Source organism: Sinohyriopsis cumingii, chromosome 8 (assembly GCF_028554795.1).
Source record: "Sinohyriopsis cumingii isolate HCF-2022 chromosome 8, ASM2855479v2, whole genome shotgun sequence".
In the NCBI taxonomy this organism is placed as follows: domain Eukaryota; kingdom Metazoa; phylum Mollusca; class Bivalvia; order Unionida; family Unionidae; genus Sinohyriopsis; species Sinohyriopsis cumingii.
This window is the reverse complement of record NC_142968.1, coordinates 93900085-93926885: the sequence shown is the minus strand read 5'-3', so window position 1 is coordinate 93926885 and position 26801 is coordinate 93900085. Positions and strand designations below refer to the sequence as shown.

At 35.4% G+C, this 26801-nt stretch overlaps 1 protein-coding gene across 1 annotated transcript in view; it reads left to right on the top strand.

The window, feature by feature from the left end:
* The window catches only part of LOC149794160 (interleukin enhancer-binding factor 2 homolog), a 73289-nt gene that overhangs the window by 8381 nt on the left and 38107 nt on the right, over positions 1-26801 (top strand). The window contains exons 4-10 of the mRNA XM_089968253.1: positions 790-832; positions 7970-8026; positions 13070-13198; positions 18518-18620; positions 20229-20294; positions 20787-20903; positions 23557-23635. Coding sequence (XP_089824379.1) covers positions 790-832; positions 7970-8026; positions 13070-13198; positions 18518-18620; positions 20229-20294; positions 20787-20903; positions 23557-23635 — 594 coding nt within the window. The remainder of the gene's footprint in view (positions 1-789; positions 833-7969; positions 8027-13069; positions 13199-18517; positions 18621-20228; positions 20295-20786; positions 20904-23556; positions 23636-26801) is intronic.

Below are 26801 nucleotides of genomic sequence, written 5' to 3'. Positions count from 1 at the left end.
TGAGGGCAATTTAAACCTGTGATTGTAATGCAGAATGTGCCATTATTTAAGCAGCATTCTCGACCAGCACACATGTGACATGGTCCGTCCATTGTGCGTACTGTAACTTGAATAGATCTGATGCTCATTGACACACTTTGGATGCATCATTTGCCAGGAAGGTAATTTTTATCTGGTGAGTGTAGTACAAGGGCCAACATTTCACCAAGATACGTCACTCGACTGCACTAAGCAGCACCCTCCACCAGTACAAGTACAACTTATTCAATCCATTTTGTATATACTGAAGTTGATCTGAATCAGCATGATGGACAAGAGACATTTCTCAGTCATGCTTACTCATTTATCAAAACCATTTTCATTTCACTTGATTATTCTAAATTTTACAGGTTTCATTTAATACCCTCTCAAATAATTGAAGCATGTTGTTTGGGTTGGGTGGCGGATCATTATTTGATATAGATGGCTGGGATCCCTGTTTTAATTTCCAAGTGTTCAGACAATTTCATCATAGCCATGATGCTATTAAAATAAATATTTTCAATAGTAAGACCAGGTTGAAGTCTTAAAATCCACAAATGCATCATTTTTATCATGGTGATACAGTAATAATAACAAAGGTTTGATTTAAATTAATTTTATCTTTTTTACTAAGTCACCAGACATAAAGCTGGTATGGCTGGTTATGACATCTTGGAACTACTGCCACAGATTTAATTTAATTTCTTTTTTGTTATAGAAACTTATATATTTTAGGCCATTTTTCATTTATTGTGTTTTCTTTTTCAGATTCAAAACCTTCATCCCTCATGTTCCATTTGATCTTGTACAGGTTAGTATCACCCTCTTCGCCATCAAGTTTAACTATTGTATTTCGTATATGTATTTGTCAAGTTTCTGGGGTGAAAATTTTATTATAGAGTCATATTTTTTTATTATTTTTGTTCTGCGTAAAATATAATTAAAATTATGTTTGGAATGAGGACGTATGCTAAAATCCCTATTCAAGCAATTCTGCTAAATGTTTTTCACTGGTTGTTGATAAAATGCATTTGTATGCCTCTTTGTATAGAAGTGGCATGAACTATTATCCTGGTCTGTTTGTCAGTCTGCCCAGTTATGTTACATAGGATGGGCATTTATCTTCCATAAACAATCTTGTAGCTTTAACTAATTTAAAATAGCTCTGGTGGCCTAATTAGTTAGTGTCCACCTCTGATGCAGGAGGTCTTGTGTTCGAACCTAGCTGAGTGATACCAAAGAATTAAAAAAATGGTACTTGCAGCAACCCTCACATGGCACTCAGCATTAAGAGGTTAGTGTTAGGACTGGTCCATCTGGTCTCATGATAATGGGAATGGGTGGGACATGATGCTAGACAGATTTAAATATTTTTACATGTCATGAGCAGCCTTAATTTGCACTCTCTCTTACCCTTTTTGTAGAAGAATTCATTGATTTGGTAGATCACATTTTTGTTTGACATTTAGCTGATAATGAAATAAATGATTCATGGGGAGTCAAACCCTAAATGACTTTAAATTGTAGAAGTGGAAAATTCAAACTAAATGACATCGTGTTTCTGTATTTATTGCAGTAGATGTAATGTCAATAAAGATATCCTGTATATTTTTCTCATTTTGAATCTGCATAACTGTCTTGGGTGTGAATCTAAAAAATAATTGACAAACTGCAGCAAATATAAGATGTGAGAAAGCCTGCCAGCAGCTTCTTGTGGGTCGGTGGTTCTTCCCAGGGTTTTCCAGGGTTCTTCCTCCACCAGTTATACTGGCTGCCGTGTATAGCCTATCTTGTGCTGAAAAATGGCATTAAACACTACAACAACAAACATACATAATGTGCATGCATACATATACACCACTCACTTGACAACTCGCGAACCCGCTTATAATGCTGTGTCAGGCGTGGATCCCATTTTTAAACCCCAAAATACCCCAAAAATGTATTCATATTTGTTGAATTTGAAGAAAATCTTGGTCAGAATTGGTAACGGAAACTCTGATGTATCGCTCGTTTTATCATTGAACCGGTAGATAGGACCTGTAAATTTTAATAAACACTGAAATATCAAATTTAAAAATAACTCATACAATTTTTTACATTTTGTTTCCAAGCGACATTCCTCGTACACGCAATTAACGATATGTAAGGAAATTTCGATCAATGAAAATGTCACTTTCGCAGAGTGGAGGCAGTACCTTAATAAATAAATACAAATTAAATAATTTTTTTATCAATTGAAATTTGTGTTCTAATTGAATCTTTTAGTGGCTTATAAGTGTAATCGTCATAAGTGCAATGTGTCCTCTTGTAATTAACTGTAAAATGCATCAATCTACCATAACAGCTATGTCTGTGAGCATTTCTCTGAGAACCTAATTAAGTGCCGACCGTGTTATGATAACTGACGTGCAGAAGTATTTGTTGTATTGTTGTACTGAATTAAAAGCTGGCCTCCTTTATATTATCATGTTAATTATGTGTTTTGAATTTAAAAAAGGAGGTGAAATAAAAGAAAAATTAAAAGGCACAAAAATCGGGCTAACTTAAAATCTAGCGGCCTCGGTCGTATGTTGGGTGAACTCACTTCGTTTGATCAGTTGAACACTAATAAACATTATTGTGCATGTAACAGAAACTATCTTAAATTAACCAACTCTTTCATAACTGTGATCAAAGATGACAAGGCAGCAAAGCGAAAAGAATACTTTGTAAAATAAAGAGCTTGATTTCACAGATATGGACCATTTTGGGCAAGCGAGTTTCAGAGAATTTTTGAACTGGCATTTAGAGATATCCTCAGGGATGATAAGAAATTTCATTATTACTTCCAATGAAATCACAACATTAACATTCTACTAATTGAACAAAAAAATTGAGTTTCGACGTAGACGTGTCACAAAATAAATCTTGCATGTTTTTGGAAGAAAAGGAATCTTGTTTGGTGGTGTATCAATGGTTAGTCTAGTTCCCAAATTGTGGACTACTGATTTGGCAAGATACTATTAAATACCACTACGGGAACCAGACTCGTCAAGAAAACAAAAAGCAGTGACGTAATACACAGATTTTTTGCGCACGTGATGGTTGTTAAATCCAGTTGGAACGATCTTTCATATGTTGGATATTTTGAGAAAACAAAAATGTTATTTAAACAGAATAACGAACAACTTCATTAGAAAAAGCACATTATTAAAAATTATTATCAACGTGATTGTAAATTGAAAGTTCAGTCATTACACAGCCCAGTTTCCTAATGCCGCCCCCTCCCCCCACCATGGTTTTCTCGATCTCAAAGCATTTTATTTCCTCAGTTTTTGGAGGTTCCTTGGTAACTCGCACCTCGCTTATAGTGCTGTCTATGTTTGTGGACCCCGTTGTGCGCGAGTTATCGAGGGAGAGGTGTACATACTTGCATACATAGATATGTACATACATACATACATATATGGATGCATACACATGCATACATACATAATTGCACTTGCATTGTCAGCTAAATTGAAGAACATACATATATGCATACATACACACACACATACATACAATCATATGTACATACATAACATATATACAAACACACACACATGTACACATACATATATACATACATACATACATACATACATACACACATGCATACATACATACATATGTGATACACAGGCAAGTACAATTTCATGGTCTAAGAGAGTTGGCGTATTTTGAACAGATAGCATTTATCCTTGCAATAAAATGTATCAGTTTGGTAATGATGCTGAAATAATTAATGTTCAAGGGCTCTAATTATCTGTCTGGTCAATTTTCTGATCTATTTATTTTGTTATTGTAGAAAATACTCTACCTATAATTGATAGGTTACAAGATGGGCTTGGATTTGTTTTATTATTATTAAAATATGTATTCCTCCAATATAATATTAATATTCTATGATATTTTTATATGTGTGCTACAAGTAGACAGGTATGTTTTCAAACTTTGTAATGAAGCTTTTTAATAGTAGAATAATGCTAAGTTTTCTTGGAAAATAAATCTGGTTCATACATTTTTTAAAAATGAAGTTTGGGTTTGAGATAGTATTTACTTTCCAGTGATGTGTTTAAAAATATACTTCAGGGTTATTTTTTATGGAAAATATTGTTTAAAAAAGCTTGTGGTTTTCTTCAACCAACAATTTTGTCTGTATAGCAGATATAGTTTTTAAAAAAAAAAAAATCAAGGAATATCATTTCAACCTATGGAGACCACTCTGGTGGTCTAGTAGTTAGAGCATTTGTCTCGGAAGCAGGAGGTCATGGGTTTCGAACCCCGGCCGAGATATACCAAAGACTTACAAAAATGGTACTAACAGCTGCCTCGCCAGGCTCTCAGCATTAAGAGGTTAGTTTTAGGACTGCTCTGCCTGGTGTACGGATAATGTGACTGGGTGGGACATCATGCTACATGTCTGCGGCATGATGCCCCAGTGCTAGATATCACTATAAACTGTCACACACTGCAGACATTGTAGCAATATAACTGAATTTTTAAAATATCTATGTTAAAATTTTTAATGCTGTTTGGGAATCTCCAAACCTCATGCCTTTTCACTCTTTAATGTTGTCTTCCCACCTCTTTTTCTGTCTGCCTCTTCATCTGCACCCCCGCACTGTGCCTTGCAAGATTGTTTTGCCAGTCCAGATGATCTTGAGACATGACCATATCACTTCAGATTGTGTTTTTTCACAATGTTCAAGAGGGATTTATATGGTTTGATGGCTCATTGGATCCTGCTGTGGGCCTCTTATTGGTTAAATGATCAATGCATGAGATGTCCAATATCTTGCACTAGCATCTCATTTTGAAGGTTTGAATCCTCCTTTGTGGATCTGATGTGAGAGTCCTTGTTTCACAAGCATACAGAAAAATGGATTTGACAGTTGAGCTCATCAGCTTTATCTTGGAACGAATGGCAATGTTGGTGTCTTTCCATATTGGGCACAGTCTTGTTATTGCTGTTGTCTGGGCAGTTCTGCAAAGTAGTTCTGGTTTGGTGCCCTCGTCTGTGATAATTAATCCTATGTACTGGAAGCTTGAGACCGTTTCCAGCTTCTATCCACTGACTTTTATTTCTGCACTGATGCCATCAGTTTGTTTCATTTGGTGCTAATCCCCACATCGTATGCTGTGGAGGATTTCAACCAAGTCAGTTCTTTTTCATCTTCTGCAAAACCATCAATATCATCTGCGAAGCGAAGTTTGGTGATTGTTCTTCCTCCAGTGCTGACAGTGACCTTGTGGACTTCCAAGGCATCCTCCGTAATTCTTTCTAATAAAATGTTGAAGAGTGTAGGTGACAGTATATATCCCTGTCAGTACATATGCAAGACCATAAAGTAGACCTACATTATCTTTGTCCACACATGGTATATTCTCTTCTTTATGTCGATCGTATTATTGTTGATTTTAAATTTTGTATTGTTATAAAACCTCATCTTTTTCTGTTATTTTCCTTATGTAACACTCTTTACATTAGTGCTTTTGTCAGTTAACATAATTTTCATTTAAATAAATGAACATACTACAGTTGTTTACTGTGTATATGATTTGGATTGCTAGATTATTTTTAAAAAGAAATTCAGTCATATCACTACAATGTCTGCAGTGTAGCAGTTTATTGTGATGTCTAGCACTGGGGCATGTTATCGCAGACATGTAGCATTATGTCCCTCCCAGTCACATTATTCTGACATCAGGTGGACCAGTCCTAACACTAACTTCTTAATCCCCATTGCTAGACGTCACTATTCACTGCCACACTGCAGACATTGTAGCGATATGACTGATTTTTTTTAAAGCTGCGTTAAATATCCAAATCACACACATTAATAGAACCCTTAAGATCGTCAGGACACCTTTAACGTGAATTAACAATATAAATTCTGTACAAAGTTCTATCATACAGCAGAATTATTTTCAAGCTTTAGTTGATACACGTGCAGCATTTAAGCTTATATTGTTGCAATGGGGTGGAGACACCAAAAAAATCCCTTCTCCCCCCAACCCCCCCAACATCTCATTACTTTCTGGGTCACTAGAGTGAGGCCCCGCCCCACCCCGTTGCTACTTTTCCTGCTTCTGCTACTTTCTTAGTGACACCCTGCTGAGAAGAAAACAATCGAGTTATACGTCCTGGAGATAATGAATTAGTACTTTTTTTTTAAGTCTTAACTTTTTTTTTGTTCCTCTGTTTTCGAGTTAGTACATGTTTTAAATGATCTAAAACAAAAATGTATTTGAATTTATTTTCGGTCAACTACCAACATAATTGAATTTAATTTACAATAATACATTCTGTATCATGTATACAAACAAGAATCGGGGCCTCGAGTGGTCTAAAGCGCTCTCCGTCACGGATCACTGCCATCTCACCTCTGCGTAGGTTTGAGTCTCGGGCTTGGCCAATGTGGATATGTGAGAAAGCTTGCTGGTAGCTTCTCGTGGGTCGGTGGTTCTTTCTGGGGTTTACCCGGGTTCTTCCTCCACCATTAATTCTGGCCGCCATGTATAGCCTCTCTTGTGCTGAAAGATGGCGTTAAACCCTATGACAACAACAACAACAAACAAGAATCAAAGGGTGCTCACCAGTTATTATGTACTTTTGAGAGAGTGACATATGTAGGGTGAAGTTGTTTGCATTTGAAACATGCGCAGTGGAGATAATGTTGCATATCTCTATGCTACTTTGATGTAATGCAGCTGACATTTCTTTGGATATTGTACTTATTGAAATTGTACATGATCTAAGCACACTGCTAAATAAAATGAATGCTTCCTTGTGGTAAAAAGAAAATCAGCATGAATTAGTCTAAAGCAAATACCCATGACAAACAACATTGATGGACACTTCAATTTTGCAGTGATTAGTATTTAAATTACCCATAATGTTTTAAAATCTAAATAGCTGTAACTAAAGGCAATATGTAATTAATACCATCATGAAGCATATAACCACATTACAAAGCATGTACACATTTTTGAATATGAATGGTTGCATCGACATGTAAAAATATTTGAATTCACTGTATATTTATCCAACATTACCCATAGATTATCTGTTTCTTTTGTATGTTGCATTTATAAGATGACCCATATTCTGTATGAATTTTCTGTACAAAATGTCAGCTTATAAGCAAGTATATGCAGCATATTGATGATGATATTATTATTATTAGTTTATTCTGTCTCGTAATGGTCATTTACACTTAACTGCTAATTATGGCTGATGAAACATTTACATATTTTCTTCACATCTTCTTTCACTTTTGGTACCCATAAGTTGGCTTTTGATACCTTATCTAATTTTTTTGCACTGAAGAGTTTGAGACGGGAAAAAATTTGTGGGGAGAGTATGACACTTACTGAAATTGCCTATTGAGTAACAGCCTTTTTGAGTTATGCAAAAGTTGGGAGCAGAATACTAAAATATTTCTTGAAGGGAAGTGGGGGGGGATTAGGCTAACTGCCATCTCAAAACAAGGTATAGATAGCTTCAAATTCTTGGAGTATTGGAGGAAAATTATATGACTTCAGGTGACAGTTTCACCTAAATTGCATTAAAAGTTGCCCAAAAAGACACCTTTAAGTAACTTGACATCTCTTTGATTATGTATAAAGGAAATGTTATTAATGACAAGTTATGGCCTATTGCATAACCAACTCAGTTGTGAATTTACTGAGAAGCAAGGACAAATATGAGGCATGTCACAAGGAGCATTGCCTTGAAAATAGGTGTCTGGGGGCTTACTCCACCCCATCAGCCCCCACATTATGGGGTGCATATACCTCCAGCTACATAGTGAATGGGGATGTCGAATTGACTGAGCTCTCGCTTTAATGAGAATGCTGTTTCTAATTATTTGTATGTACATGTATTAGGTTTGACTATTTCTGTTTCATCAACTTTCAGTGTGAAGCAAGTTTCCCAAGGGCCAGACCTGCTTCAGATGAGAGACAGTTTACAGATGTAAGAACTTAAATAATAACTTCTTTTTTTTGTGACTTTTTTTATGTTCAACATGCAGCAAGAAAATATTCAAATGTAGGAAATAGGCATCTTGCCAAATATGGGTATTTGCATTCAGCTCATGGTTGTTGGATAGTTGACATTATTGACATGGTTTCGTTTTTTAGCTCACCAGGCTGTAAGTACATAGCTGCCAACCCTCACGAATTTGGTGTGAATTTCACGACTTTTTCAGCGATTCACGGATTCATGCCACAAGCCAAAAAATTCATGATTTCTCTAATTTTCAATTATTTTAAATCTTTAATAAAATAACTGATTTCCCATTTAAGCGCTAGTCGTGATATTCGCAGTTGCCGCAATGGTCCGGTACTGCTGGTCGCGATGTTAGTAGATCTGCAGCTGATTAGTACAGTTGGCCTGGTAGCAAGCATTTCAGCCTATTTTAATATATATGTATAAGAGTAGTTTTACAAATGCTTTTGAGAAAAACTTGGGGCCTAACCGGAAGTTTGCTCTGCGCATGCGTCACCAACACTGAATTACCATTCAGAATCACATGTATGATCTTGAAAATGTCTTCACTACCAAGGAAAAGAAATGAATTGCTCAAAAAGTGCAGTTTAATTTGGAATATATAAAAATTGGCCATGCATTCTGCCATTAAACATTGATATTCATCATGCTTTTTGCACTCAGTGAGCCATCGCAGAGACGATATGATGAAGCAGATTGATTGCAAAAAACATAGAAGTTGGGAAAATTAAGAATTCGCAGATTTTAGCTCTTGAATATTTTCAGCCATCAGTGGAAGACCTGTAAGCTACCAATGCTGAATCATTATTTGTGAGTTTTCTTGTCGAACACAATCTACCTTTATCAGCTGGAGACCATGCTAAACATTTGTTCCGACAAATGTTCCTGGACTCAAAAATCACTTCCAAATTTTCTTGTGGAAGAACCAAAAGTGTTGCAGCTCCTGTGCATTCATCACAGCAACAGTGACAGCGAAATTGTATTTTCTCTAGTGAGGGAAAATAAGACAGACTTCAAGGCCTCCTTGGCTGCAGAAAATTTGTCAGCAATTTTAGTCACCAAGATCAACCAGCAGGAAAGAAGTCTGAACTGTTTAGAAAACAAATTTATGATCAAGCAGTTGAGGAAGTTCAAGTCTGCCAGAGTATCATGTCTTGATAAATAAATATTCTGCATATATGTAGTGTTTTAGTTTTATATTGCGATCTTGATATAGTGTAGTATTGACAGTCAGAGTGGATGGAGTTATTGTCATGGTATTTTTCACTAATTCGTGTTCAAATTCATGACTTTTTATCCTTATTTTCACTAATTGTGAGCCAGGAATGTTGGCAGCTATGTAAGTACAAGTACTTATAGTATAGTCTGGCATCCATCAACAGTTGTTATTTTCATCTTATCAAAAACCGCCAGACCACCTCCACCAAACTTGGCAAAGAGCACCTTAGCATGAAGGTCTTTTTTGTTTGTAAATGTGGTGCCAATCTGCCATCAAATATGGCCACCATTACTAAAAATAGCAACACCATTTAATTACCCCTCCCCAACAGAACATGTTTAAATTTAACAGAAAGCATCATGGCATGAAAACATGTTAAATTTGTTTTATTTGTACTTGTCAAATTTGTTTAATTTGTACTTATCAAATTTGTATAAGTTATTCCACTCTGCCTTCAGATATGGCTACTGTTCCAAAATTAGTAAAACCTGTCAGTTATTTGTCAGCAGTCGTTACTTATGAAAGAAAAAAGCTACACCAATTTCGACATCAGACTTGGTGCAGAACATAATGGCATAAAAGGTTTTCCAGTTTGTGCAGATAATGATAGTTACCATCAAGGTGGCCACTGTTACTGAACAAAGAAAATCCTTCAAACAACTGCTTCAGAACAACTGGATAGAATTTAACCAAACTTTACAGAAAGCAACATGGAAGGAAGATCTTACAGATGTTGCCAATCTGACATTAAGTATGATCACTGTTTTTAAAAAGAAAGTGCTTCTGTGTTATAGCTGTTAGGCAGTTATCAGTCAGGTGAGCAATCTCAGGCACACTTGGCCATCTTGTTCAGCAATGGTACTAACAGCTGCCTCGCTTGGCGCTCAGCATTAAGAGGTTAGTGTTAGGACTGGTCAGCTTGGTGTCAGGATAATGTGACTGGGTGGGACATCTTGCTACATGTTTGCAGCATGCTGCCCCAGTGCTAGACATCACTATAAACTGCCACACTGCAGACATCATAGCAATGTGACTGAAACATTGTTAAAGCTATGTTAAAAATCCAAATCACACTCTTGACTGCAGCTGGTGCACTATCTTGTTTTCTTCTTTATATATGCAGTATGTTTTAAAGGCACAATGGAGTTTCCTTTTGTGAAATGGAATATTCGCATTATATACCTTTAAAATTAATACCATAAATATAAACATTGGGTTTGCTTTAATTATTGTTGTGATATTGTAGTAATTTGCAACTTGTATCGTATTGTTTCAAATAGTAATACATTTTTTGTTGTTTTGAAAAGGTCTTGAAGCATCATGAAAACATTAGTTTATTTGAATTTTCAAGGTGAAAAAGAAGTCATCGCTTCAGTACCGTTGCAAATTGGAAAATTGGCATGCAGAATGCAGCATGGACAGTTACTAGTTTTTGATTCTTAAGTTACTCAGTCAGATCATGAACTTAGAAGATATTTTCGTTAAGTTTGATTTATATATATTATTTTTCAAGCTTTTGTTCATTGTTACAAATGTAAATTTGTAATCTGAAATGAAAGTTTGGCATATGAAATGGAGTCATTGGGATTGGTTTGTGAACTGAAATCATCAGATCAGTCATGCATTCAGTTATTATTTGAAACTAAGTGTTTTGTTCCTAATAAATTCATTTTCTGTAACCAGAATAATGAAACTAAGTACAGGCATAATTTCCTTTTTGTATTCCAAATTCCATTTCAGATCAGAAAGTTTGAACTCATTACATTAATGTAAATTGTATAATGGTTAGTAATTTCAGACATGAATTTTCTCCGTTTTAAAGCAAAATTCAGCTTTTCTCGAGACTTGGAATCTAATTTTTCTTGATATAGTACTTTATGATCTCCGATCCGGTTTTTTAAAAATGGTCTGTTAGGTCCAATACTGCAATGACCCTTGTAATGTATTAGTTAGCCTAAGACTCGTAAAGAGTATTCTGATTGGTCAAATGTTTAAATTCTTCCAGTGAATCTTCGTGTAGTGGGAAAAAAATTGTGTCCCGAGTTGTTGAGAGAGACCATGACACAAGAAGTTTAAATAAAAGTTTAAAAAATGTATGGGAATGGCTTGAGCAAAAAGTCAGCGGAATGTTAGTTGGTCAGTTTATCAGAAAACAGTGCTAGAAGACTGGCATTTTGTGACCCTGCTCTACATCAATCTTGGTTGGAAGATTTTGGAACAGCACCTTCAAAAGAAGCTGTATACGGGAAAAAATTGAAGCTTAGAAGGCATTTGGAAAAAGTGCAGCTAATTATTATAAGAAGAAAGATTTCTTGCACGAGAGAACAGATGTTGCTGTCTGTCAGAATATGTACACTGCATGTCGCCAATACAAGCACCAGCTTGATAGGAAAAAAGGCTCTCACTGAGAAGGACAAGAAACAATTGCACATTGAGCCCAAAAAATCAGTCAAAAAGAAAGGCGTAACAAATCTTTGCCAGAGTGGCAAAAAGAGTTTGGATTATCAACAGGTTGTGTCCATTGGAGAAAAAGACAAGTCAGTGTATGGGATAATTTGTATATAGTTAATGTACTTGTGTGTTTATTTTTACAGATTTGTTATGAAAAGAGAGAAGTATAATATATTTGCTGAAATTTGTGTTTCTTTAAAGTAGGATTTTGCTGCATATATAGAATGCAAAGCATGATCATTACGTTTGTTAGAATAGCGTTCTAAGTGTAATTAATTTTTTAAGCCGATTTAGTAAGCAATTAACTATCAGCAGAGCTCAACAAAAATAAATTTCACAACTGTTGGTTGATGGAGTTTTACTTTGTGAAGCATGCCAACAACAAAAAAAAACATGAATAGGGTGGGGTGGCTATTAATTCTTTGCACATTCTGCAGACAACACATTGACATATGGCAACTTGGTTTTGACCAGGTTTCACTCAGTGAATCCAGCAGAGAAGTTTGAACACCAGGACCATCCAGTCCCTAGTGATGAACACTAATGACACTTGCTTTAACTTTGAATCCAGTTGAAAATATATTCAAAATGTATCTTATGTGACAAAATTAAATGGGAAATTTCGAGCATGTGGAAATTTCAGTACGAGGTTGTGGAATTTCAGTCAGTGCTTGTGCATTTATTTAAGTCACCAGCCCAGGGTCTGTGTCTAAAAAAATTTATTTTGTGCATTGCTTGTATATGCTTTGATTGCAATAAGATAATTCTCCTGACCATATTTAAATTCTTCAGAATTAAAGGTTGAATATAAAATGCATTTCACAATAATCTCTGGGTTTAACATTTTGTGCATTCCCAAATATTCATGACAAAATTTTTACATTTTTCTTTTAGCAGAAAAACCCCCAATTTATTTGGAATTCTGTGTAATCTTTTTCTGAACTGTAGTCCTGTACAAAAAAAACTTTATTCGATTTTTCTCCAAGAAAGGCATTATGAAAATGACTTGTATTTGCTCATATTTAAGAAACATTAATGTGAGTACTGTAGAGCCATATTTGCTGGTGACAAGTTTTGGGGTCTGTACTTTTGTTTGGTTGGTGCTTTCAGCTAACAGCATAGATAGTGTTCTGCCTGCACATTAATGGAAGTTGGTCTTGACTGTTGGTAGTATTTGGTATTTTCTGGCACAACAATATAAGTAGGTTATTTAGTACCAAGGCAGTTGAAGTAAAGTGCCTTTGCACAAGGAGACACCATAGTCGAGAGCCAGGGTTGATTTGATGGTGATGTATATAATAGAAAGTAAATCAGTATTCTATGTTTATATGTTACAGGCCCTATTGAAAAGAAATACAGATCTGACGCCCACACCTCAGGAGCAGTCCTCAATATTAGCCCTTGTCTCCAAAATCCAGACCATCTTTGACAACCTCGTCATAGCTCCAGGGACATTTGAAGCTGCAGTAAGTTGGATTTTAATAGATCATATGGAATATAGAGCCTGTTGTTCATCATCCATTGGTCTCCAGTAGTACAGTGTGACCCCGCTATAGCGCGCTCCGTTATAATGCGAATTCGGATATAACATGGTCGTGGCGTGGCTCCCGAAATTTCATGTACATGTATTTTTCTTGTGCACAAAAAAATCTTAACAGGTACGAAAAAAACCCGTAAAAAGTTGCTTATCATTTTGGGGAAGAGATTGCATACAAATAATACAAGACGATTGTGGCTTGGCTCCTGAAATTTTATATGCATTTTTCTCATACACGAAAAAGTAATTTTTTCTTCTTAAAAGTAAGAAGGAAAAAAACACATAAAAGTTTATTCTGGGATCGTGTAGGTCTTTGCCAATGTCGCAAACTTGGATTGTTTTTCCTTATTGGCTGCAAAACATACCATGTGGCTTTTTTATTTATTGGCGACATTGTTGGCTGTTTAAACTTTTATATACTACCACTGGTTTGGAGTGTAGAAATTCAGAGGCCCCATGAAAGGATGCTGGATATAAAATGCACTGAAATTTATCTATTGTTACATAAACAAATTCTTTGTCCATACTGACAAACCATCTAAACAGTGCATTGCTGTATCATAATCTGCTTATCTTGACATCTAACATGAGTTCTGTATGTTGTGACATATCCGCTTTTTTGTTGTTGACATTTCTGGTAACGGAGACCAACCGGATGAGGCATTGTCTCGTAATCTATCTTTCATCGGATTTTCGGCCGCTGTCTAGTAATTAATATATTTAAAAAGACATTTGTATGTGGATGGTAAGTAAAATTCCTCTTCTTTTCAGAATTCCCTTTCAGAACACCTGTGTCTCTATCGTCCGTTGAATCTTTGTTAATTTTCAGACCCATGCGTGAAGGCAGCATCACACTGCTTCCACAAATGTAAAAAAAAATACATCTTATTGGTTTATTCAGTATGCATGGAGGGACAGTAACTAGAATAGTCTAAATGATGGCCAATTCCTTTTTAAAAATGTACCCAGATAAAATAGTTTGCTGAAATTTCAAAGGAAACAGATTACCAATGAAGCACCAACTGTTATGAAATCGTACTCAGCAAATGGAAAAAATACCAGTCTCAATCATGCAATACAATTATTTGATGTTGCCACCACAAAAGAAATGGGCATTCATTTGGTTCTCCAAAGCTGTCTTTTAGTGGTGACTTCAATAGCACATGCACCCTTCTTCATCAAAGAAAGTCGACTACAATCTTTCAACAACAGCAAAGAACTTTTCTTCAAAGGAAGTCAGTACCAAACTTAAATAAAAGTGATGGAATCTGATGGATTTTTGCATTTTCCAAAGTGACTGGAACATGTTAACTCTGCGGTGAAAGTTTCCTTTTTCTAGGGAAAAAGTTTATGCTTACAAACGCTACTAACGGCAGCTTAAAACGCAAACTAACTTTTCCCGACTTGGAATGTACTTTAAAGTAAATGGGTTTCGTCATTCGTTACGTGATTGTGTTATGTTTTTCCACTGGATTCAGACCAGTATGACCTGTTACAAAATTAATGAATATTTTAAAGCTGTGTGCATATTTTCGATGAAATCACTTGTATTGTGGATTCAATGTATATGATGAGGTTTGCGAGTGAGTACACTGTGTTGATACTCTAGTCATGCTATACATTAGATATTTATATATAAACAGGATTCACGTATATGTAGCAATTCATGGTTCTCTAAATAAAGTAAACTATTATATTATGTCTTCTGTTTTCACTACAGATGTGTTTCTCATTTAATATACATCAATTTAAGATGGTAACTGTGCCGATGAAGCACATATTTTACCGTCTGCATTTATTTACACACACACACACACCCACACATTTTTTTGGGGGTGGGTGGTACATTTTCTTCAGCTAACTGACTTGATTGCATATAACACGCTTCGGTATATAACGCTATCGGGTTTTAGGGCTCCCAACTACCGTGTTATAGCGGGGTCACACTGTACTCCTAAAAAAATTAGAATCCCATAAAACATCGCACACACACATTCATCCCAAAGTCAAGATGGTCCTGAGCAAAAATTATGCAGCTCAGACGTTGTATGTAAAAGTGGTCATCTTGAAAATTTTGTTATTGTTGTTACTACAGAAGAACGGATCATAATGGAGTTTTCACTGAAGGACTTCTTATGATCTTAATTGGTTCTAAAAGAAAGTAGTGCCAATCTTACATCCAGGAGCAGCTATCTTGAAGAACTTGTTATTGCTGTTACCCTCCTGGGTTGATGGTCATATCAACATGGGACTTTACCAAATGACATTGAGGTCTTCTTGGTACTAAATGAAAATTGTGGCAACCTAATGTCAAGTATAGTCTTCTTGAATCATCTTGTAATTTTGTGATCACTACTTATGAACTGATAGTTGTATCAAGATTGGGTTTCCAATTTTATAACATCTAGTTGGTTTCATCCTTTATGGCATCCATCTAAAAACATTGTTATCATGCAAGAATAGCAGAGATGGTTTCAACAGTCTACAGTAAACAAGAAGGAAGGGTCTTATCTTGGATTCCTGTATATTCTTTTTGGACAGTATAGAGAAGAATGGGAGAATGTCTCTTGCAACACAAGTTTTGTTTGAAGATCAAATTTATCACCTTTTTTTTAAAAAAAAATATAACAAACATGGAAATTGCATTCACAGTGGCTGTTTGATGACTGTACAAGAAAAATGAAATGTGAGGTTTACAGTAATATCTTAATGCATAGGATTGAGTTGTCACTTTAAACATTGGATTGAATTGTCACTTTAAACATTGGATTGAGTTGTCACTTTAAACATTGGATTGAGTTGTCACTTTAAACATTGGATTGAGTTGTCACTTTAAACATTGGATTGAGTTGTCACTTTAAACATTGGATTGAGTTGTCACTTTAAACATTGGATTGAATTGTCACTTTAAACATTGGATTGAGTTGTCACTTTAAGCACTGGATTGAGTTATCAATTTAAGAATTGGATTGAGTTATCACTTTAAGCACTGGATTGAGTTATCACTTTAAGAATTGGATTGAGTTATCACTTTAAGCATTGGATGGAGCTGTCATTTTTAGCATTGAATTGAGTAATATCTTAAAGTATTGGATGGAGTTGTCATTTTAAGCATTGGATTGAGTTATCACTTTAAGAATTGGATTGAGTTATCACTTTAAGCATTGGATGGAGCTGTCATTTTTAGCATTGGATTGAGTAATATCTTAAAGTATTGGATGGAGTTGTCATTTTAAGCATTGGATTGAGTTGTCATTTTAAACATTGGATGGAGTTGTCACTATAAGCATTGGATGGAGTTGTCCCTTTAAACATTGGATTGAGTTGTCATTTTAAGCATTGGATGGAGTTGTCACTATAAGCATTGGATGGAGTTGTCACTTTAAGCATTGGATGGAGTTGTCACTTTAAGCATTGGATGGAGTAATATCTTAAAGTATTGGATGGAATTGTCATTTTAAGCATTGGATTGAGTTGTCATTTTAAGCATTGGATTGAGTTGTCATTTTAAGCATTGGATTGAGTTGTCATTTTAAGCATTGGATGGAGTTGTCACTATAAGCATTGGATGGAGTTGTCCCTTTAAACATTGGATGGAGTTGTCACTATAAGCATTGGATGGAGTTGTCACTTAGAGCATTGGATGGAGTTGTCACTTTAAGCATTTGATGGAGTGGTCACTTCAAGCATTGGATGGAGTTGTCATTTTTAGCATTGGATTGAGTAACATCTTAAAGTATTGGATGGAGTTGTCACTTTAAGCATTGGATGGAGTTGTCATTTTTAGCATTGGATGGAGTTGTCACTTTAAGTATTGGATGGAGTTGTCATTTTTAGCATTGGATTGAGTAATATCTTAAAGTATTGGATGGAGTTGTCACTTTAAATATTGGATGGAGTTGTCACTTTAAACATTGGATGGAGTTGTCACTTTAAACATTGGATGGAGTTGTCACTATAAGCATTGGATGGAGTTGTCACTTTAAACATTGGATGGAGTTGTCACTTTAAGCATTGGATGGAGTTATCACTATAAGCATTTGATGGAGTTGTCACTTTAAGCATGCATTGGATGGAGTTGTCATTTTTAGCATTGGATTGAGTAATATCATAAAGTATTGGATGGAGTTTTCATTTTAAGCATTGGATAGAGTTGTCACTATAAGCATTGGATGGAGTTGTCACTTTAAGCATTTAATGTAGTTGTCCCTTTAAACATTGGATTGAGTTGTCACTATAAGCATTGGATGGAGTTGTCACTTTAAGCATTGGATGGAGTTGTCATTTTTAGCATTGGATGGAGCAATATCTTAAAGTGTTGGATGTAGTTGTCCCTTTAAAAATTGGATTGAGTTGTCACTATAAGCATTGGATGGAGTTGTCATTTTTAGCATTGGATGGAGCAGTATCTTGAAGTAATGGATGTAGTTGTCCCTTTAAACATTGGATTGAGTTATCACTATAAGCATTGGATGGAGTTGTCACTTTAAGTATTGGATGGAGTTGTCACTGAAGCATTGGATGGAGTTGTCACTTTAAGCATTGGATGGAGTTGTCACTTTAAACATTGGATGTAATTGTCACTTTAAGCAAAAAATATTAAACTTTTAACCATGACAGTTAAATATATAGCTGAATATATTTGTCTTGCACTATTGATCCTTTTGTTTAAATAATTGTAAATTATATATATTTGTTCTACATGCAGGTTCTAAGCTTTTCTGTAGAAATTGAAATGGTTATATATAATTAGGGAAATGATCAGACTTCTAGGCTTTTGGTATAGGAGTTCCTGATGTCCAGCCAAGGAGGTCCATTTCTTACACACATAAATAGTTGAATATTAACCTGGTTATGGCACATCTACAGCTTATGGCACATTTTGTTGTTTCAGTGCATATGGAGATATAGTAAATCAAAAGTATAAATAAAGTGTTATGGATAAAGTGATCTTTATTATCAATCCATACATTTTCATCTCAATCCAAAATATTCTTGAAGTTTGTATCTATGTTTAGTCAGTAGCGTAGTTTTATTATGTGCTTGTGAATTTATGTAAATTAATTATTTATTTATGGACCATAAATCAGAATAGACAAGGTCATGAATATTTATGATTTAATTGCTGATATTTATGTTGGTTTAGATTTGGCTAAATTAATACTAGGCAGTGTTTACAGTTTACTCTATATTTCATACCAACTGGAAATAACTTGTGAACTGTTTTTTTTTCTTTCTTTCTAAATAGCAAATTGAAGAGGTGCGACAGGTTGGCTCCTTCAAAAAGGGAACAATGATAACAGGGCATAATGTTGCTGACATGGTGGTAATGCTGAAGACCCTTCCCACAAGTAAGTCTCAGTAATGTAGTATTGTTATTAATGAATGGCTCTCAGTTTCTCTTTTTCTCTCCTACCTTCTACCCCCTGCGAGTAATTTCTGTCGTGTCCTCTGCTTCTTGAGAGCTCAGAGATGTAGAATAAGCCTGATGCACTCGCCCGAATTTTGAAAGAGGTGACTAATGGAGACAGGAGTCAATTGGCTGAGTGGTTAGCTTTATGTACTTAGAAAGAACATGGGTTACAATCCTACCATTTGGATAAGCTGGGATCGACCAGCTTGGCATATCTTTGGGCAAGGCATTTTAGTCCAGTGGTCTTGGCACTAATTGATTCACTTGTGACAGTCTAATATATATCAAAATATAACTCTTACAATTTTGCCATAAGTCTTACAAAAATTGTCCTTAAAATACAAACTTAGGCATACTTGCAAAAACTATGGAAAAACATTCGTTGACAAAAAATCCGGATAATTGGCTCATTTGTGTTTTATTTGGATCTGGGTTTCATCTTAGAATTAGTGAAATTGGTCAGGGAACCAGACTAACTTTACAGCAGCACTCTAGATGCTTTTAAACTGCACCTATTTGTTCATGTGAAGCGTCTGCATGATCAAACTGTTTATTATAGAATTTTTTAAAAGGGCATCCAGAAAGCAATGCATGTTTAAGACGAAAGGGAAAATAAGCTTCTAGAAATGTGTTAATAATCAACACAGAAGAATAAAACGGAATATTCAGATTCTTGTGAATAAAAGCTGGAAAGTACACAATTATGTTTATTGGACATCACATGCCAATTTGAGTATGTCTTGTGGCAGGAGATATGATTGCTGTTGTCATCTGAAATTAAAAAAGAATTTCCAAGAATTATGTAAAGTTGAGAGATAGCAACATGCCATTGAGCTGCATAGGGTTTGGAACTAGAGTTTGTACAGCTGTACTAGTGGTAAATAAAGTCTACGTGTACTTCACAAACTTTTCAGTTGAACATAATATTTATCGTCAATACGTTGAACTTTTAATTAAATTTTCCAGCTTTACAATAGCGGTTTTTGATATTTTGTTACACCTTACTGAAAACGTCAATCTTACGGAAAATAATCAACGGTCTTACTGAGGCTGGCGGGTCTGTAACCTATTTTACCAGTCAACTTTGACTTCAACAACTTGAACATTTTGGGTTCTGCTCTTTCCTTTTTTGTAATTTATTTTAAAAAATAATGCAAAGAGGCTTTAAAGTGATGTGATTATGTTACATTAATTTGCAAGTTTAGACTGATTACTTAGCCTAATTTCTTGTTTAAATTTATTTGCAAGAAATAACATTTAACATGTAAAATTCATTATGTTCATGTGGATTCTGATTACAAAGTGCCAAAATATGAAGAATGATTAGTCAGTGTCAGGCCTTGTTCTTGTACATTAATATGGTTGTGTTTCTTTCTACTGTAAATTTGGTTGCAGCTGCTCTGAAATTGAGCAGAAGTTAAATTCTGGAAAATCTTCATTTCCACCCCCTTGCCAAGAAAATAATCGTTGACAGTATGTTTTAATATTCCCTGTCTTTTGTACCATTGTTTATTGTTTTTGTTGTTTTGATTTTTTTTTTTTACAGAAGAGGCAGTTTCTGCATTAGGAAACAAAGTAGTGGATGATTTAAGGGTCACAGATCCTCATGAAGGTAAGAAGCCAAAATATCGTGCCAGTGGACTAAAATTTTGATGCAGCATAATGTAAACAGCTGATACACTTTTCATCATTTTGTCATATCTTAATTGTATGACTGTGAATATGTTAAATTGAAGTTCTGCAAATTAATTGATGTTGACTTAAGTGTGAGTGCTAATCTTCAAATTATCTTCTCAGCTGTTAATTGTTCCCAAGACAACAGTTTGTATTCTTTGATTCATTCTACAATTTTTTTAAATAATGAAGATCTTCTAATATTTTTTCTTTGCTGGAAACTGGTTAAGATGATCCAGAAGTTGCTCAACAGCAGACTTCATTAACCAAATTTAAAATGGTTAACTTGACCTGTTGTTGCTTTAAACTTAAAGTCACTTTACATTGACAAAAGTATACCTGAATTTATATTAAAAATCTTTGTGGCAAAAATTGTGCCTTATATCAGTGTCGGAATTAGGAATAACAATTTTCCAATTATGTTTTTCAGTGGTAACGATGCTAACAAATGACCAGGGTTTTGAGATCAGTTCTTCTGAAGCCACAGTTAAATGTCTTATTACCACCATCCCTCCCAACCTGAAGAAACTGGATTCAGACCTTCACTGTAAGTAATGATACATGCCAAATACACCACACCCTTGATAATGCACACCTTGATAACTTGCAAACCTGCTTATTACATTGGGTCAGACATGGATTCCATTATTTTCACTAAAATCACCAAAAATTGACCATTATTTGTTGAACGTGTAGAAATTTGCAATCAACTTCGGTAAATGAAACCTTGAATATGCCACTTACTGGAGGCAGCACTTTAATAAATAAATACCAATTAAATAAATATTTGTAGTGGGACATATATATATTTTAGTTCCATCTTGTTGTTCGGTTTAAGTGTAATCATTATAAATGCAATGTACCCTTTTGCATTCAGACATGAAATACACCAATCTTCTGTAACAGCTATGCCCACCAATCATTTCTCTGATATCCTAATTAAGTGCCGACATTGTTTTGGCATCTGAAATGCAGAAGTATTTGTTGTATTGTTGCACTAAATTAAAAGCTGTTGTTGTTGTTGTTTGGTTTAACACCATTTTTTAGCACATAATAGGCTATACCTGGCAGCCAGAAGTAATGGTGGAGGAAGAACCCAGGAAAACCCTGGAAAGAACAACCGACCTACGAGAAGCTACTGGCAAGCTTTCTCACATACCCATGTAGGCTGAATCTGAGACTCGAAACCACCCATACAGACGTGAGATGGCAGTGATCTGTAAAAAAAGAGTGCTTTAGACCACTTGGCAACTTGGGGGCCTCTGAAGAATGTATTGTACCTAAAAAGTACAAGTGGGGTCCATGGCAGGTAGCTCAAAGAAGCAGAAGAGTCAGGAGGCATGGGAAATTTAGAAAGATCCTACACATTGAATCCTAATTATTTTTGAGCCATTGTTAATTTAGGGTTTCTTTGAAAGTATTATCCAAATCATAATTCATTGAAATTAGTAGGTTTTTAAAGCTGTATAGGTATTAGACCAGAAGAGCTTCTAGGATGGCCTATTGTCTGTTCATCTGTCATCTATATATCTGTTGCACAAGTTTATTATTGTTCTCTTGAACTACCTAAATGGATTCCTGTGAAACTGTACATGTACATTCATTTTTAGGTCCTGTTCATCCTAAATGAAAATGATCCTTTGGTGAAAGCTTAACTGTAGTAATATTCATGTTTGAAAATGTATTTAGAGAATATATGTAGAGAAAATAAACCTTGAGCTTTTGTCCTTTCACAGCAGACTGATGTGATCTCGACTATGGACATCGCTTAGTGGAATGGTGAGTGATGTTAATAGATTGTCCCAGATATGCGGCAAGTTCGGGCTCGTCTGAGGTATCACAGCACATCCACAATGTTTGACATGGCCATACTATAACTTGGAACTCCATACAAATCCTAGATCGAGAACAAGCCTGGTTCAAGTGCAGGTTATGGAATTGAATTACATTCATGCACACAAACCAACACTGAAAAGTGATGGGGGCCATTACAGCCTGCCGCATATCTGGGCATCACTCACCATTCCATCGAGCGATGTTGACAAGCAGTAGAGATCACATCATTCTGCTGATGAAGTCCTTAGTGTAAGGACGAATGCTTGGCTTTCTCAATTTTTTGTATATGTAATTGGAAAGTTAAATACATTGTCAAATACAAAAATGGTCCCTGTTCAGACATCCAATATGGCTACCACAACAGCCAGTTAGTAAATCTTTTTATTGCTTCTGCTACTGAATATGGTCATATCAACATTGGTTTTTGCTATAAACTTTCTTGTCATGTCTTGTTGATTGTAATAAATGTTGCCATCGTTATGTGCAGTATGGCCACCACAGCAGCCATCAAGAAAAAAGTGTGTGTTGCTATTTTTTCTGACGGTTGTTCATACTAAGATTGGGGTTTTACTGGGGACATACTTGTGACCCAGGAAAGGCACTTTTAATCTGGAATACTCACTCTTAGATGCAATTTAGGATTTTGTAATTTTATACAGACATTAAGTAATCAGAGCACCCTGGCATATGTTTAAAAAATGACCTTCCCTGGGTACCATGTATGTTTAATGGAACAGCCCTAAAAGATTTGTTTTGATGTCTGGTTGCTCCTAAATGAAAATGGTGTTGGTCTGACATCCATTATGTCTACCACAATAGCCATCATTAAAATCTTTTATCACTATCCTTCTTTAACATAGTCATATTGATATCGATAAGATGTTTTCACCAAATGAATTATGATATCTGGTTGATCCTAAATTAAAATAGTGCAGATATCCATTATGGATGCCATAGTGAACATATTCAGTATTGCTCCTGGAAATCTAAAGGGTAGGACACACTATCTGCCATCCTCTAAGTTTGAGAGACACATCATTTTAAATTGATTAATTAAGATAGTAGTACATAATTAAATATTAGTCCCATTGAAGGACTCTTTTTAAAAAAAAATTATACAGTAATTCCTCAAGTAACACTTGTTTCATGTTCGTTGTAACCATTAACTTTGAAAAGTATGAGTCTTATTGCCCATATTGGACCTGAAGTGACTTGTTTGCATCCCAAAAGTCAGTGGAGTCATTCCTTTTATTGAATGAAACAGTAAAACAAATTTACTTTCCTTCATTTATTTGAGTTCTGATTCATTTTCTTGTTTAAATTTTCTGTGAAGTGCTGTAGTCCAGTTTTTCTTTTAATTTCAGTGGATGGAAAAGTCATGCAGGGTCACTTAGCTGCCATTAGGCATGCACGCTGGTTTGAGGAAAATGCATCTCACACAAGGTATTACTGTTTATGTACTCCCAAAATTGTCTGGCCTCTTTAGTAAATGCACACCACATTGAATGTGTCTTTCCTTAAATGTAAATACATTAAAAGATGGAATTTCTACCTGCTAACTTTGATTGGGAGGGTTGACTTCTTGCTGACGTAACAGTCCATGCACTGTAGTTCTGTTTTGTCAAGCTCATACTTGGTGACCTTTTTCAACAATATCTCACATAGTTGGCAGTTGACACACAGCTTGATGTCTATTTTCTTTCATAGTACATTACATTAATGCCTTGTTCCTGGCTTGAGTAATTTGCACCACAAAGTTTGTTAAGTTTCATGATTTGTTGGCATCTGTATTTCATTTGGTTGAATAATGATGGTAGCCAAGCAGTGTTGAAAATGATTGGTCAGTGGGTTAATTTCCTTTAACATGATGAATATGTTTGATCACATTCAGTGAACTGGACAGAACTTGTCTCCAGAACATAAATTATTAAGGCAGTAAGAGGTAGATACCACCCCAATCATAACTGTCAGTGTCAATTCTTGTTGTTGGTCTTTTCAAAGAAACGTGGAGGGGGGCAAACAGTATATTTGCTTTCATCGATCCATTCACTGCCCGGGTGGCCTAAGTGGTTAGAGCATCCGCCTTGGAGGCACAAGATCGCCGTTTGTAACCCAGACTCAGCCATTCCAAAGACTTATAAAAATGGTAATTGCAGCTGCCTCGCTTCGTGCTCAGCATTAAGAGGTTAGTGTTATGACTGGGTGGGATATAATTCTACATGTCTGCGGCAAGATGCCCCAGTGCTAGACATCACTATAAACTGCCACAGTGCAGACATCATAGCGATATGACTGACAAATTGTTAAAGCTAGGTTAAAAATCCAAATCACTCAAACACATCCATGAGACTTTTCTTCTGCTGTGTAACTTTAAAGCTTAATCTCATTAAGGGATAAAGCTTGGCATACTTGTGCATCATCACTAGCTATATTGCATTCTACATTGGACTCCTGTCTTCAAGATCAAGGTCATGCCTCAGTATATTTTATTTCATCACACTTTCCATTGGACATCAAGGAATGAAACTTTGTATACATGTAACTGCACTTTGTCACTAGAAGATGTGTTGTGTACCACAATGGGGAGCTGTCTTTGAAATCTAGGTTGTGGCTCAGGATTATATACTTTAGATATAATTTTTCTGTTTTAATGCGGAACTCCTCTTATTCCTGACTTGAATCAGATTTTTCTTGATATAGTCCGTTTTTTAAATCATCTCCGATCTGGCTTTTTTAAAATGGTCTGTCTGCTCCCATTCTACAACCACCCCTGTAAATTATTTGATCCATATATTAGTTAGCACACAATTCTCGTTAAGATTATGCTGATTGGTCAGAGGTTTAGATTCATCCAATAATTCTTTGTGTTATGGAAACTGATGGCAATGGAAAGAAGTATGCTTGCAAAACGTGGCATCCCGAGTTGTTGAGAGAGACCATGACACGAAAAGTTTGATAAAGGTTTAAAAAACGAATGGAAATGGGAATGGCTGGAGCAAAAAGTTGATGGAGATTTGGTTGGTCAGCTCATAAGTTAACTTAGTGGTCTGGCCTTTTGTGACCTCAGCAATAAAGATCGGAATTATGGTAATCGTGGTTGGAAGAGTTTCGAACAGCACCTACAAAAGCTGCGTACGGAAAAATTGAAGCTCAGAAATCAATTGGAAGAAGTGCAGTTAATTACTATAAGAAAAAAGATTTCTTGCATGAGAGAACAAATGAAGCCCTCTGTCAGAATATGCACACTGCATGTCGCCAAGCACCAGCTTGTAAGGAAAAAGGCTCTCATTGAGAAGGAAAAGAAATGATTGCACATTGAGCCAAAAAAAGTCAGTATTGACAAAAAGGAAGGCTAAAGAAATCTTTGCCAAAGCCGCAGAAAGAGCTTGACTGGCATATCAACAGGTTGTGTCCATTGGAGAAAAAGACAAGTCAGTGTATGGGGTAATTTGTATATAGTTAATGTACTTGTGTGTTTATTTTACAGATTTGTTATGAAAAGAGAGAAGTATAATATATTTGCCGCAAAAATTGACATATTATTGTGACTTAGTTATGATGTACACATAAAATAACCTCAGCATCAGTAGTGTTGGAGGAAAAATTCATGTATATTGTGAAATTATTGAACTCAACACTTTTGTTAAGTTTATTAGTTTTTCAAATGATTATTTTGTTTATATAATATGATCATAAGTTGCACCAGGAGCAGTTTTTTATGAGTGTAAGATGCGTTTTTGGTCCAAGGGCATTTGGCCCCCCGGATTAGGGGCACTGCACCTCGAGACCCCATTGAGAGGGGATTCCCAAACCCCCCTTAAAATTTTTAGCTTTTTTTATTTTTATGGAAGACCAAAATCGTGTCTGATATGTATATGACACTCTCTCTCTCTCTTCTGTTTTATAACTTTAAAGCTGTTTGAGATTATGGGATGAAACCTGTTGTAGATGCACATTATCACTAACTGGTTTGTAACATGCTGCATAGAGGCTTCCATCTTCATTGTCAATGGTATGACTTAGTATTTCACTCTTTAATTTTAGAGATTATAGTTGCATCTTACTGTTTTCATGTATATTCTATGCTACGTTATGAGTTTTATCATTGGGCTAAATGGCATGGTGTTATATTTTTCCATTACACTTTCTTTTCTGCTCTATACATTTATAATCATTTGAGTTGAAGGGATGAAACTTGATATAACTACATATAATCAATAACAGGTGTATCACTTCAATATTGGGGTCTTCAGGGTCATGGTCATATATAAATATTTCACCTTTCAATCTTATTTGCCTGTTTGCTTTTTAACTTATCAGCTGTTCCAGATAAATGGATGTAGCTTTCGTATAGACTAGAAGAGGTGTGGTATTGCATTTTTTAAAGGTTTTATCCTGAATTTCAAGGTCACAGGACAATATTTCAATGTTTTGTTTCTTTATATCATATGAGCATTATGAAGCATAGGGATGAACCATGGTACATTTATGCATCTCAGGTTGATGGCATCTTTTCTAATGCCTTGAAGGTTTTAGTTTAAGGGTCAAGGTCAGTGTTAACTTTTTTTTAATACCCCTTTTTTCCTGTAATGACCAGAATGGATAATTG